Source organism: Pelodiscus sinensis, chromosome 8 (genome assembly GCF_052426305.1).
Source record: "Pelodiscus sinensis isolate ZL-2025 chromosome 8, ASM5242630v1, whole genome shotgun sequence".
Taxonomy (NCBI): domain Eukaryota; kingdom Metazoa; phylum Chordata; order Testudines; family Trionychidae; genus Pelodiscus; species Pelodiscus sinensis.
Window position 1 is genome coordinate 1,099,447 of NC_143059.1, and position 14,985 is coordinate 1,114,431.

General features: G+C 44.8%; 1 protein-coding gene across 3 annotated transcripts in view; it reads right to left on the reverse strand.

The window, feature by feature from the left end:
• The window catches only part of LOC102454024 (uncharacterized), an 80,373-nt gene that overhangs the window by 19,589 nt on the left and 45,799 nt on the right, over positions 1 to 14,985 (reverse strand). For all 3 annotated transcript variants that reach the window (XM_075935727.2, XM_075935726.2, XM_075935729.2), the window contains exon 3: positions 4,585 to 4,746. In XM_075935727.2, the coding sequence (XP_075791842.2) occupies positions 4,585 to 4,746 (162 nt within the window). The remainder of the gene's footprint in view (positions 1 to 4,584; positions 4,747 to 14,985) is intronic.

Genomic DNA, 14,985 nt, shown 5'->3' on the forward strand with positions numbered 1-14,985 from the left:
ACAGAGTTCTAGTGAAATATACCAGAGGAGGAATGGTCTCAGCACATCCCAAAATGCTGCATTCTGATTAAAAATGAATCAGAATCAACCCTCCTGATCAAAAACAGCCCTAAACCTTAGAAAGTTTTTAATCCAATTTTGATTGTGAGCAAAATGGGTCAAATCAAATACAAACAATCCAATATTCTGGATCCCCCAAGTTTTGTGGTTTAATCCAATCTGTAGCTGTGGAGAAAATCTCTTTAGTAACCTCAAAAAAACCACAGAATTTAGATTTTGTGAAGGCCAAAATGAATTTTAAAACAGCTTAGATAAAAGTTACTCATGCTGTCTCCCAACATTTCTGGGTATCACTGTATTCCTAGCTTGGTTTTGTAGTTCATTTTGAAGTTGGATGTCTGTTTTTGACTTGTGATAAATTCCAAAGTGTTTTTAGAAAGTAAAGATGTTATTTTCTAAAGTGTCTTTTGTTTATGGTGGCTCTGGTTTTAGATGCCCAAACTGATGCATTTAAATTCATTAGGCCACATCTTCAGTTGGTGCATTTTTGGGGTATCTCTTCCAAAAAAGGAGTTGAAGTCACATTTCCAAATTCGTGCATGCTCAGGTAAAACACTTTGTGCGTAAACAAACATAACCCACTATAACAGTGGCTCACAATTAAAGATAACATTATTTCTGTATGAACATGCACAAACAATATTATCTTGTATTTTTATAGAACAGCTGCCACAGGCAGATTAAGTGTTGCTAAATAAATATGCTGTATGTGATATTCAGTTACTTGCCAAACAAATGCCATCTTGATTTCTTGTAACTGATTCTATGAAGTTTCATGTATCAGTTCACCTCAGCAGCATGTGCTATGGATAGTCCTTGGACATATCTACCCTAAGCACTACTTGTAGCTGCTCAGGTGATGAGATCTGCTAAGAGTATAGGAGAACATGGTGAGGTAACATTCTGACTGCCCTTTGAGACTGCAATGGGAGATATAGCTCTTTTTCTTCAAGAGCCCATGTTTCTTCTAACTAGTCTGTTGCTTTTTAATCTCTTGGTACTTTCCAAAGGGTTAAAAAGACTCTCTGGGAAGGAAGAGCTTAGAAGCCTTATGATAAACAGGGGACTTTCCTATCAGATTGCTTGTGCACTTAGGGCCCAATCCTGTGAGCTGCTGAGCACCCTCAACTCCCAGCAGAACCTCCACTAAAATAAATCAGCAGAGTTCTGTTGACTTCAATAGGCTATCGGTCCCTACGTCAGTGGGGTGCTTTAGAAAATGCTACCATTAATCTGGTCCAGATCCTCCAAGGGTTTTGTGTTAGTTGCCTGAATAGCTTTGAGGATCTGGACCTTTTGCAGTTGGGGATAATAATATTTCATACCTCACAGAGGGGTTGTGAAGATTAAACATTGAGGATGGTGATATGATATGGAGGTGGGCCTTAAATACCAAGGGCAGGTAATTAGTTAATTTTTGTGAAGTGCTTTGAAAATGCACAAAGTTCAATATTACTGTTGTGAGCTAGATACCCCCGTGGTGGATGCATTACGTTTGCAGACAGGGATATTCTGTCAAGGGATCTTTGTAATACCAAATGCATCCAGATTAAAAAGGTAGGGCCAGCTCCTCAGCTAGTATAAATCAGGGTAGCTCTTTTAATGTCCATGTAGAGCCTATGCTGAAGATTTGGTCCCGGTTATGCAAATGGTAAGGGTTGCTACAAACAATGACTCACAATTTAAAGCTTTCCGGAAATGTGCTAACAATTCCCAGGCCCTGTGTAGGAGGAAACGTTGCTCAGAGAAGGAGAGTCAGGCACAAGGAGATTACTTGATGTACCATTTTGCTGCCTAACTTGCAATTCCACATTGGCTTTGTTTCTGAATGGGGGTGAACCACTTATTCCAGATGCAATGGGAGAGGAGCACGTGCAGGGGTGGAAAAATGTAGTCAGCAGAACAAAGGAATTTCCCCCCATGAAAACAAATTGCTGAGTGCTGAGTCTGACAACTCTGATATTGTGTTGATGGTGATAGGTTAAAAAAAAATGGTGGAAGGATTATTGTATGGTTAAAGCATGGGACTGGACGTCAGAAGACCTGGGTGGATCTGTTCCCAGGTCTCTCTGCCTTCCTTCTCTCTGCCTCTGTTTTCTCTTTTTAAAGTGGGGAAGATAAAGCTAACCTGCCTCTCAGAGGAGCTGTGAAGCTTAAGAGCATAAGAATATAAGAATGGCTATACTGTGTAAAACCAAAGGTTCATCTAGCACAGTGCCGTCTTTCAACAGTGCACAAAGTTTAATGTATTTATCATCATCAGAGAGCAGTAGCCAGCAATACAGCTGGTTGAAAAATAAAGTTAAAGAAATATGTATTGGGTGAATGGACCATTAGATGGATAGAGAGCTGGCTAGATCATCAGGCATAATGAGTGACAATGTCTAATTGGCAGCCAATATCAAGTGGAATACCAAAGGGGTCAGTCTCTGGGCTTGTTTTGTTCAGCATCTTCATTAATGATCTGGATGATGCGATCCTGGAGGATAAGGATAGGGTCCACAGTGACTGAGAAAAATTGCAGGATTGGGACAAAAGAAATCAGATGAAGTTCAACAAAGACAAGAATCCCAAGCATTGCTACAGACTGGGGACCAACTGGCTAAGCAGCAATTCTGCAGAAAAGGACCTGAGAATTACAGTGAACGAGAAGCTAGATATGAGTCAACTGTGTGCCCTTGTTGCCAAAGCTAATAGCATATTGGGTTGCATTATAGGAACACTGCCGGCAGATTGAGGGAAGTGATTATTCCTCTCTATTCAGCAACTGGTGAGGTCACATCTGAAGTACTGCATCCAGTTTTGGGGCCCCCACTATAGAAAAGATGTGGATAAATTGGATAGAGACCAGCAGAGGGCAATGAACATGATCAGGGGACTGGGGCACATGACATAAGAAAAGGGCAAGAGAACTGGACTTATTTCATCTGCAGAAGGGAAGAGTGACGGGGGAAGTGAGAGCAGCCTTCAACTACCTGAAGGGGGGGTTCAAAGAGAATGAAGCCACGCTGTTCTCAGTGATGGCAGATGACAGAACGAGGAGCAATGGTTTCAAGTTGCAGTAGGAGAGGTCTAGGTTGGATATTAGGAAAAATTATTTCGCGGGGAAGATGGCGAAGCCTTGGAATGGATTACCATCGGAGCTTTTTACGGCCAGGCTTGACAAAGCCTTGGCTGGGGTGATTTATTTGCGGTTGAGCCTGCTTTGAGCAAAGAGCTGGGCTAGATGAGCTCCTGAGATCTCTTCCTACCCTAATCTTATATGACTATGAAATGATGTCCCCCCACCAGGCCTAAAAAAAGAACATATTTCATTTTTGTTTAGCATCCAGAACACCAAAAACATCTTATTTATAGCCGCCAAAAACCAAAATGTTTGGGTTTAAACCCAAACATTTGGGAGTAGGTTGTTTGGAGATGGGGAGTTAGATGACAGCCCAAACATTTTTGACAAAAGAAAAAAAAAAATCTGTTTAGTCAAAAAGCCATTTGCCCCCCACCCCCCAAAATAGAAGTTTGAACAAAGCTTTTTCAATTAGCTTTTATCATCATCATCAACAACCATGGGCTCAACACCCGTTGGTGTCCAATGCTTCCCTCACTATTTCCTTCCATCTTTCCCTGTCCAATGCGGAGTGGCTTAGTTTCTGTAGACTAGCTCCGCACCAATCTACTATATCAATCAGATTTCATTCATATTCTTGTTTTACGCTCACTCATCTGACCAACCCACCTCCTTTATCCAGGGTCGGGACTGGCATAAAGCTTTGCCAAAGTAGTATTATCCTTAAGTCAATAATGGAAAACCCCAATAACTGCAATTGGATGCAGGGGGCTAGACATCTATGGATTCTGGAGGTTCAGTCTATATAAATGTCCCAAAGCTAGGATGTTTCTGCAAAACTGAGCTGAAGTCTCATGAGAATGTAGGAACACTTGAGAAAGATTTCTACTACCTCTTGCTAAGAATGGGGCTGCAGACTGCTTCTCCCTTGGTATCTGTGGTATTTCTGGTGTTGGTCCAGATGCCTTTAATCATAATATGATCATGGAACAGCATCAAAATAATAGATTGGTTTCATTATCTGGAAGGCAGCCATGTATTCAATTATCCCTAAACAAGAGTTCCAGGAAAATGCCAATGCTATTGCCCCTACCTCACCCCTGCTCAATGAAAGAAATCAAATCCAAGCCACAAAACAGTGAGGTGCAAGGGGAAGCAGGGGGCAAATCGAGAACAAAATGAGAACAAAAGACAACAAATAAAAGCATCTAAGGATGAGCTGAATTCTGGACAAGGTACAGTGCTGGTGCAAAGGCTCTGGCAGCTGGTCCCCTCCATCACCCATATTCTCCCTTTAGGACTGGCACCCAATTACTGCCACCATCCCCCAATATTAAACCAGCTTTGGGTGAAACTTAGTGAGCTGCATCCCCTGCTTTGGGATTTTGTACCCTTGTGCTAAGGATGAGGTTGAGAGCATTTTCACTTAGCCCAGACAGCACCTGACCACCTCTTCTTACCTGCTTTATCTGGCTCATCTTCTGCTCCTTCTGCAAACTGCACACTTGCTTTTGGAGTCGCAGGTTATGTTCTTGCAGTTGCCCGATTTTCTCTATCAGCTGACAGATGTGTTCTAGATACCCCAGGCCAGAGCTGAGAGCCTTGGTGTTCCCTTGGTTCACCTGCAATGACAATGCCATTTGGAGCACAGATAAACCATGGCAAAAGCATTCAGAGCAGCTGGTGCCATCCGTCCCTTATTACTAATTTACAAGGCACCAAAAATAAACTGGGCAGTGTGGTTAGAATGAGAACTAGCCCAGGCCTTTATTCCAACTCTAAACCTTATATTTGAGATTAGAAAAAAATCTGTTTGGTTCACTTATTTTAATCCATGCTGTACCCCCATCTAAATCCAGTCAGAACCAGCAGCACTAAGGTTTTCATAGCTCCTTACAAAATCTCTGTAAAATTAAATATCACCCTATGGTAGCCCCAAGATGTTGTGTCTTACGGCATTTCTAACATAGACCCCATCATTTGATATGTAGAATTAAGTTTATGTTTTCCAAGTGTGAGTAGGGAAGTCTGTTTGTGGGGTGCTATGGCATAGGGGTAAACAAGGACACAAGGTTAAAGGTGACAGAGAACCAGGCTCTGAGGCTTCGTCTCCACTGCAGGGTTTTTGTGCAAGAAGCCTTTTGTGGAAGAGATCTTCCACAAAAACATCTTGTGCAAAAGCGTGTCCAGACCTCAAAGCGCATTGCAAAAGCGATGTGCTTTTGTACAAGACAGTGTCCACACTGCATGGACATTCTTGGACAAGAAAGCTCTGATGGCCATTCACAGAATGGCCATCAGAGCACCTGTGCTTTTGCCAATAGGGGTTTCTTGCACAAAAACCCCTCTGGAGTGTCCACACCTGCCTTTTTGCGCAAGAGCTGTAGCACAAAAAGGAGTTATTCCTCGTGGGGAGAGGAATAACTCTACTGGCAAAAGCCGTCTGTTCTGCCGATTTACTTGCACAAAAATGCACTTGAAATATGGACGCTCTGCCGGTTTTTGCGCAAAACCAGCCTCTTTTGCGCAAAAACCGTTTAGTGTAGACATAGCCTCATGAAGGGAAAGAGCAGCTGTGGGAGTTGCTGAGGAGGGCTTCTGAATGAGAGTAAAGAAACACTGGCCCCAGAAGTCCTGTGCACCACCCAGACTGCAAAGAGGAGAGGTACAGGCTAGGAATGGACGCATCTAGGATGCATCATATGCGTACGTCTAGACTACAGGCTTTTGTCGACAGACTACATCCAGTTCTGTAGACAAAGCAAGCCGCTTTGTCAACATGACAGTGTAAACGCAAAGGACAGTGTAGATGCAATAATGCCTTCTGTCGACAGAACTCTGTCGAGAAAAGGCATTACTGTATTCCTCATAGAATGAGGTTTACAGCCGTCGACAAAACTGCTGAGTTCTGTCGACATTATGTTGACAGAACTCAGCAGCAGTGTAGATGCAGGTATAGTTTTGTCGAAAAAAGTCCACTTTTGTCGACAAAACCCTGTAGTCTAGACACACCCTAGTAGAGGTGTGGAGCCAGCCAGGCCTCAGGGAGGAGAAGGGTCTGTGCCCAGTGGGAGACCATGAAGGAAGAGATAGAAGAGACTTTGCTTAGGATTTGACTTTGCTTTAGCTTTCACACAATCATAAATCATAGAACACTAGAATTGGAAGGGATCTTGAGAGGTCATCATGTCCAGTTGCCTGCCCTCACGACAGATCCAAGAACAGTCTCGATCATCCCTGAGGGTGTGTCTAGACTACATCCCTCTACTTCCCTCTTTTGACAGAGGGATGTAAATTAGGAACTTCAAAATTGCAAATGAAGCCAGGATTTGAATTTCCTGTGCTTCATTTGCATAAGCATGTCATGGTGCTCTTTCAAAAAAGCGCTATTTCGAAAGTAAAACCACAATCTAAACGTGGTTCTTTCAAAAATAGAAGCCTCAAAAAATGAGGTTTACAGGATTTTTCGAAAAAGCCTTCCCTTTTGGAAAGAACTGCATCTAGACTGAGGTTTTACTTTCGAAATAGCGCTTTTTCAAAAGAGCGCCACGACATGCTTATACAAATGAAGCACAGGAAATTCATATCCCGACTTCATTTGCAATTTCGAAGTGCCTAATTTACATCCCTCTGTCAAAAGAGGGATTTAGTCTAAACACACAGGTGTCTGTCCAACCTGCTCTTAAATATCTCCAGTGATGGAGATTCCAACCCCCCCACCTCCCCATAGGCAATTTATTCCAGTGTTTAACCACCCTGACAGGCAGGAAGTTTTTCCTGATGTCCAACCTAAGCCTCCCTTGCTGCAATTTGAGCCCATTGCTTCTTGTCCCATCCTCAGAGGCCAAGGGGAACAATTTTTCTCCCTTCTCCTTATAATTCCTTTTAGATACTTGAAAACTGCTATCATGTCCCCTCTCAGACTTCTACTTTCCAAACTAAACAAGCCCAGTTCTTTCCATCTTCCCTCGTAGCTCATGTTTTCTAGACCTTTAATAATTCGTGTTGCTCTTCTCTGGACCTTCTCCAATCTCTCCACATCTTTCTTGAAATGTGGTGTCCAGAACTGGACACAATACTCCAATTGAGGCCTAATCAGCACAGAGAAGAGTGGAAGAATGACTTCTCATGTCTTGTTCACTACACTCCTATTAATGCATCCCAGAATCATGTTTGCTTTTTTTGCAGCAGTGTCACACTGTTGACTCAAGTTTAACTTGCCGTCCACTATAACCCCTAAATCCTTTTCAGCAGTACTCCTTCCTAGACAATTACTTCCCAATCTGCACGTGTGAAACTGATTATTCCTTCCTAAGTGGAGTACTTTGCACTTGTCCTTATTAAACTTCATCCTGTTTACCTCAGACCATTTCTCTAGTTTGTCCAGATTATTTTGAATTATGACCTTATCCTCCAAAACACGTGCAACCCCTCCCAACTTGGTACCATCTGCAAACTTAATAAGTGTATTCTCTATGCTATCATCTAAATAAATGTTTCTCAACCTTTTTCTTTTTTTATAAAGCACCTCCGGTACCTACCGTTTTCAGACACAACATTTTTTTCTACCATTGCAACACATTTGTTTAAACAACTTATTTGTAGCCAGGCAGACAATAAAATTTTGGGGTGTAAAAAGTACAAAAATAATAAAACATTGTAACAAAACAAAATTTCAGTTTCTCCAAATTTCAGTTGTGTTGATGTACCCCTGACTTTTCTAGAGTACCCCAAGGGTACTCGTACCACTGGTTGAACCTGTGGAACCCCACTTGTTATGCCCTTCCAGCATGACTGTGAACCGTTAATAACTACTCTCTGAGAACAGTTATCCAGCCAGTTTATGCACCCACCTTATAGTAGCCCCATCTAGGTTGTATTTCCCTAGTTTATGGATAAGATCATGCAAGCCCGTGTCAAATGCCTTACTAAAGTCTAAGTATACCATGTCCACTACTTCTCCCGTATTCACAAGATTTGTTATCCTATCAAGACTTATTACTCTTTATTTTATATTAACAAAAGAGGCCACCAAGAATGAGGTTTGTTATTATTCAGAATCAGAGGCAGCAGCACAGGGCAAAAGGCAGCCGGTCCGCAAAGGGAGCTGGTTTTTAAACTGGCTCTCCTCGTGGACCAGCTCCCACCTGGCATCCCACGCTGCTGTCTCGGATACAGAGGCAGCAGCGCTGAGTGGCAGGGGGCTTCTCAGGAGTGGGGCCTGAGCTCACTGGCTGCTGGACTGCCCCTGGGTACTATAGAATAGTCGAGTAACTAATATGAATTCATGAGGTTAATCAACTATTCAATTAACCAATAGTTAACATCCCTAGCATGCAATCTCCATTAGCAAAATAAACCCAGATTTTAACAAAAGCTCTGCTCTGAAGTTTCTCTTAATCAGAACATTAGTTGCCTCTGCAAAACTGGGAAGCTCACTCTGTGTCCTTTCTCACAGCAGTTCACATTGATGGGGGAAATACCAACTGCAGGTCTCTTCCTGTCTTTCCATTATGCCAAAACGTTCTTGGTGGGTTCAAAAAGTAATCAGCCTCGGGGTTATTTTTTAAATAAACAATGATGCAATGTTATTTATAAAACCTGCTCTTATGTTAATATAGTTTTAGGTCTGAGCCCATGACTAAATCCTATGAAATCATATTAAATTACATGATACTGAATAAATCAGGAATATTAGTTCACTTTCCTTATGAGTCAGGATGCATCTTTAAAAACATTTGTGTAGCAGGAGGTAGACAGGGATCCAGGAGTATTCAGAGAATACAGAATCAGTGTGTTTCTTTCCAAAACAAAAGAAAACCCCCAGCGTTCTATGGACACTAGCCACAATTTTCAAAAACAACTAGTGATTTTTGGGTGCCCAACTTGAAATGCTCAATTTTCAGAAAGTGCTGAGCACCCATCCCATGAAATTAGGCCTCTTTAAGGGTCCTCAGAATGGGTTCCTCAAAATTGCTTGACAATTTTTTGCACTTTGCAGACTTTTTTTATTTTATTTGTTAGGAGCATTCCCTGTTTTTACATTTATTTCCTACAATATCTGCAATAATACATAATATGGCAATTGAATGATTCTACTATTTTTTGTTCTATAAAACCACCAAGGGTAAAAGAAGAAGGAGAACCCCAATGCTCATAAACTGTGTGCTTGGGATCCGGAGCCACTGGGCTTAGTTTTTCAAGTGGTATAAACTTCCCTATCTCCATTGACCAACAGAGGTGTGGCTAGAGCACACTGTGCTACAGCTATTCTCGACTTCCTAGGGCTCATGGGGAGCAACGTATTTGTGCTTCTTGTGCTATGGGTCACTCAGGGGCCTACCCAGCCCTCAGTGCAAATTGGAGCAACTGTACCAGGGTGATTGCACCGCTTTACAAGAAAGAATCTCAGTCCTCCTGTGTCTGAGCAAATGTGCCCTGGCTAGGCCCAACCAGGCTAGGCGGGGGCGGGGCAGCCAGCGGGAAGCAGAGCTGGTTGGGGGTAGCAGGGCTAGCCAGGGGAGATTGGGGGAAGGGCAGTCAGCAGGACCAGGGTTGGCCGGGAGGAGGGGCCGGGGGGCAGCAGGGCTGGCCAGGGGGAGATCAGGGGAGGGGCAGCTGGCAGGAAGCAGAGCTGGCGGGGGCAGGAGGGGTGTCAGATCAGCCGGAGGGGGGTGGGGGAAATGACCCAGGCACATGCAGATTCCAGGGTGCTGCCCGTCCCATGAATGGTCCCAGCGAAGCAAGTCTGACTACGGCTCCACAACACAACACTGGACCAGCACTCAGGAGCAGGGACAGGGCTTCCCCTCCTTCTCAGGCGCAACCAGAGGCTCCCAGCGCCAATCGTGCCCCGCCTCCCAGCCACTCCCCCTGCCTCCACCAGGCTTCCGTCCAGCACCCCGCCGGAAAACCAGAAAATACCAGACATGGCATATATCCGGTATTTTCTAAATTTTTTTTAACCGGACAGAGGTCCCAAAAGCCAGACCGTCTGGTAGAAAACCGGACACCTGGCAATCCTATTGGTATGTTGGTCACTCAGGTTCCCAAACAATTCTTTAGAGCAGGGGTTCCCAAGCTGGGGTACGCGTACCCCCAGGGGGTATGAGAAGCTTGTCAAGGGGGTACGGGGAATATTTGGTAAATAACTAGATTATCCTAATTGAAATATTCCAAAAGTAGTAGTGTTAGTGAAAAAAGTTGTGGATTCTAGAGTCTAGAATTGATTTCCTTTCCTATTGAATAGGGGGTACGGGAAGGGTTACTAAAAGCAAAAGGAGTACGGGGACTGAAAAAGGTTGGGAACCCCTGCTTTAGAGTGAGGTAATCTGACTTATCCTCTTGGGTAATCTTCCATTTACGTGATTAGCATCATTCCAGTAAATGCAAATGAAGAAAAAATGATGTCTCTAATATCCCACTATCAAACCCAGTACATAGGGCCTGCTACTCCTCCCAGCAAAAATTAAATATTCTGCTTTTATAGGTATCCTCAGAAGGGTTTCTTTAAAGGGGCTTTGAAGAGTCCTTTAGTTTTCAATGCCTTTTACTAATAGCTTCTAATGATCCCAAAACATATGTTCATTGTACAAGAAGAGAAAATGAGGACTGGAGGATTTTAAGCATCAGATAAGCCCTAAAATGTACTGCAACTGCCCTGCTGCCGCACAGCAGCACTGCCACTTTGAAACCCCAAGGCAGCAGCTGCACAGCTGATCCTGGGGATCAGCTGTGTGGCACGGTGCCCCTTTAAAACACCGCCTCTCCGGGGATTCAAAGGAGCAGCCCTGGAGCCCAGGGTCAGCTGGGGATTCCGGTCTCCCTGAAGCATTTCCCCAGAACCCAGGATCAGCTGGGGACTCCCCAGCTGATCCTGAGTCCTGGGGAAATGCCGTGGGGAGCCCGGGGTCAGATGGAGTCCCCAGATGACCCTGGGTTCCCCTCCTGACCCTTTGAGTCGCAAGGAGGTGGCAGTTTCAAAGGGGCAGCCACCGCACAGCTGATCAAAGGGGCAGCAGCCACACAGATGAACCTGGGGAAATGCCACCCGGAGTCAACTGGGGATCCCGGGTTTGCGGGACACCCCAGCTGAGCCCAGGTCCCCTGCCTCTCCTCTGATTCAGGCGGAAGCGGCAGTTTCAAAGGGGCAGGGCCAGATAAGGTTGAAGGTGCCTGGCCAGAGTTATTGTTAAGCCAAGAACAGTAACAGTTGTCAGCAGACTCTACTGAACCACTACGCACATGGAATTGCCACAATGGACTAACAATCGGTGGGAAATTTCCACTAGCTCCTGGTCATACAAGGACTGTCCCCCCAAGACACCACTTTATATACAGGTACAAACAATCACACCTCACTGCTGACATATCACGTTGCACCCTCTGACGTTGTCAGGTTACCACCCATCACCTTGTACCTCGTGGTTTGATTAGATTATTTCTACCCATCCATGTTTCATTTTAGACCCTTTCCTGATAGGGTTGCCAGGTGTCCCGTATTCTCCCGGACAGGCCGGTATTTTTGCCTCCTGTCCAGTAAAAAAATTCAAAGATACCGGATACCTGAGATGTCCGGTATTCTCTGAATTTTTCCCTGGCCAGGGTGTGAAAATGCCGGGCACCTGGCAACCCTACAAACACTCAGCACCCGGCCTCCACCGCTCCCTCCTCCCAGCCCCCAACACCCTCAGCCCCCATGCTTACCTTGTTCTCCAAGGCTGCCAGCCAAAAGACCTAGGAGAAACAATGCTTCCCCTGGGTCTTAGTGCTCAACTACTCTGCTCTTCCTATCCCTGCACTCACTCTTAAAGGCGACATGCTGTTTTAATGCTGTTTTATTTTAATTTGGGGGGGCGGGGCTTAAGTCCTTGGAGTCCTTTTTTTTTTTCCTCTCTCCACCTCCTCTTCCCCGCCCTCAACAGAATTTTTTCCTGTTTTTGGGGGGGGAGGGGGAGGGGCAGTGTTTTGGTATTTTTGTTTCAACCAGCTGGCAATCCTATTTCCTGAACCTGGGTCTCTATCCGTGGGGAGTGCGTACCAACATCTTTTTTAATGAGCTAGTGGTACCACGTGATTTCAACTTCTGACCAGTACCAATTATTGTTCTGCAGTCAGTACCTGGCACCAATTAGTGTTTTGCACTCTCAGCCCTGTTCGTGCCAAGCTCTGTGAGATGAGGCCTGCCTCTTGCTCACAGCTTAGCTTTGCTTTCTGTTAGCCATGTTTTGTCCATTGTTAGCTAGGCCTCAGACCAGGCCTGTGCTGCACTGGCTTATGTTTTAGGCCTTCATCTTACTACATGGGTGTGTCTGATTATAGTAAAATCAAAGTGTCTATAGCCCTTTGGAAAACAGGGAGGGGCAGCAGATAGAGCACTGAACTGCACAGGGAGTCAGGAAACTTGAATTCTAATCCTGACTGCCACCCATTGCTGTTCTTGTCCCTTGGGACTATAAATTCTTCGGGCAGGGAACGTCCATCATTGGGTTTATACAGAGGCCAGTACAATAGGGTCCCAGTCAAGTTTGGAGTTATGAGGTACTAATCTAATCATCATGTGATTCCTCTTGTGTTATCCATTTCCAGACAAACTGAGGTTAGGGCAGGGGTGGGCAATAATTTTTAGTGGGGGGGGGGGGGGCACTCCTACATTTTAGAACAGGGCTACTCAACACACGTCTCATTTGTTTGCTGCCCACTGTGTGGTTTGGATTTATGTGAGGCTCAACACGTGGCCCGCGGGTGGGACTCAAAACAAAAAAGTAGTCTATATAATGGTCTGTTGATATGCATTTTAGTAGTTAAATTCCTGGACTGTCATTGCTCATTAAAAATGCTGTCATATGGGTGGAAGTCGGGTAAATGTTGCATTTTATTAATATCAGCAGAACTGACTTACATGGGGCCTGCGTGTTGTGTCGTCTTGCCTTAATCTTTGTATTCATGGCCGTCAATATGAAAGAAGCTATTTGCATGTACATGCAACCACACTTAAGTTGCAGCCCTCAGCATGTGCTGTGAGTGTCATTGTGGCCCCCAGGGCTGCCGAAGTTAAATAGCCCTGTTTTGGCAAGTGGTCAAGGGCTGCACTTTTCTGTAGCGGAGGTGCAGGGGCGAGGATGGAGGCTCGGTACAGAAGGGCATACAGACTTGGGGTGCAGGGTCTGGGAGGGTGTTTGGGTGCAGGAGAGGATTCTGGCCTGGGGGAGGGGTGTAGAGAGGGTACAGAGCCTGGGAGGGAGTTGTGACCTAGGAAAGGGGAGTGCAGAGAGTTTTGACGGTTACCCGGAGGAGGGATTTGGGGTGTAAGAGGGGAAGGAGTGCTAGAGGCAGGTTCTGGCTGGGAGGCGGTTACCTGTCTCCTGGCCAGCATCCCCAAAGCAGGCTGGGCTCCCTACCTGCTGTAGCCCCAAATCACTTAGAGCTGCAGGCTATTCCCTCCCTGTGACTCTCAGCTCTGGGAGAGGGAAAGGGGCTTGCGCTGTCCCCATACCTCGGGCCAAACTCCCAGCCCCTTTTGGCTGGTTGTTTCCAGCCAATAGGAGCTGAGAGATTGGCTGGAGTCAATGTCTATTGGCAGATTGTTTCTTCACTTTAAACCCATGGCAGCTATGTGCCTGAGGGTCCCGGCAGGGTGGTCTGTGGGTGGGACCCAGTGGCTTCACAGGCCAGATCCAGCCCCTGGGCAGTATTTTGCCCAGCTTTGGGCTAAGGCAGTATTTCCCAAGTGGTGTTCCATGGAACCCCGGGGTTCTGTGAAGTGAAAATAGGGGTTCCACAAGAAAATCCCATTATAACCTGAATTATTGTAATGGAATGGAATTTTCATTCATTTATGAATTGTATTGAAAACAATTTGTATTTGTGTTTGCCACAATAAGTGTCCCTGTGTAATGCCAGCTTAGCCAGAGAGTGGGGACAATGATGTCACTCCTCAGCATTATGCGCAGTGTCAGTCAGGAGTTCCACAAAAAATTTTCAAGTTCAGAAGGGTTCAGTGGCCAAATAAAATTGGGAAACACTGGGCTAGGGGTACAATTCCTACCCATCCTGGTTAATAGCCTTTGATGGACAGTCTCCATGAACCTATCTAGCTGTTTATTGTATAGCCGTTCCCCGACTTATGAACAGGTTACGTTCCGAATAGCTGGTCGTAACTCAATTTGTTCATAAGTCGGAAATGCCCCACACGAAGAGTAACCAAGCACCAACAATACAGCAATCAACAACGAAAAATGGAAACACAAAAAAAACACTACTGCAGCAACAGCAAACTTTATTTAACAAACATGAACATGAAATACAAAACAATGCAGTAATTTAAATACAGTAATGTGAATTGAATTAATTGGATGAGGAATTGAAGGAGTAAAAAATTACGGTAAGAACATCAACATCAACAGATTCTATTTCAGCAGTTCCTTTGCATGTAGAAGGCATTGGTTCAGTATGGGAGGCAGCATTGCTGGGAGCTTTCTTTAAAAAAAAATATCCATTTTGGGCTGGACAATTTGTTTTTTCTTCTCGTTATAAATTTCCTTATAGCAAGCCAGGGCGTCCTGAATTAAACAATCCACCTTTGAGAATCTTGCAACATTAGGGTCCATTTTTTTTCCAGACATTGGCATTCCTTCATTTATTTTGCTGAAAGCTGCAGCCATTTCTTTCATCACAAAGTTTTTGGGGGCAGCTGCTGCTTCTCCTTGGGCTGTTTGTCTCTCTTCCTCTGCTACCCTCTCCGCCTTGAGCTGCATTAAATCTTCATTGCTCAGCTCCTCCCCAACATTCTCAACCAGTTGGTGTATGTCTTCATTATCCATTTCCAGATCCACTTCTTTCACCAGCTGTACAATGTTATT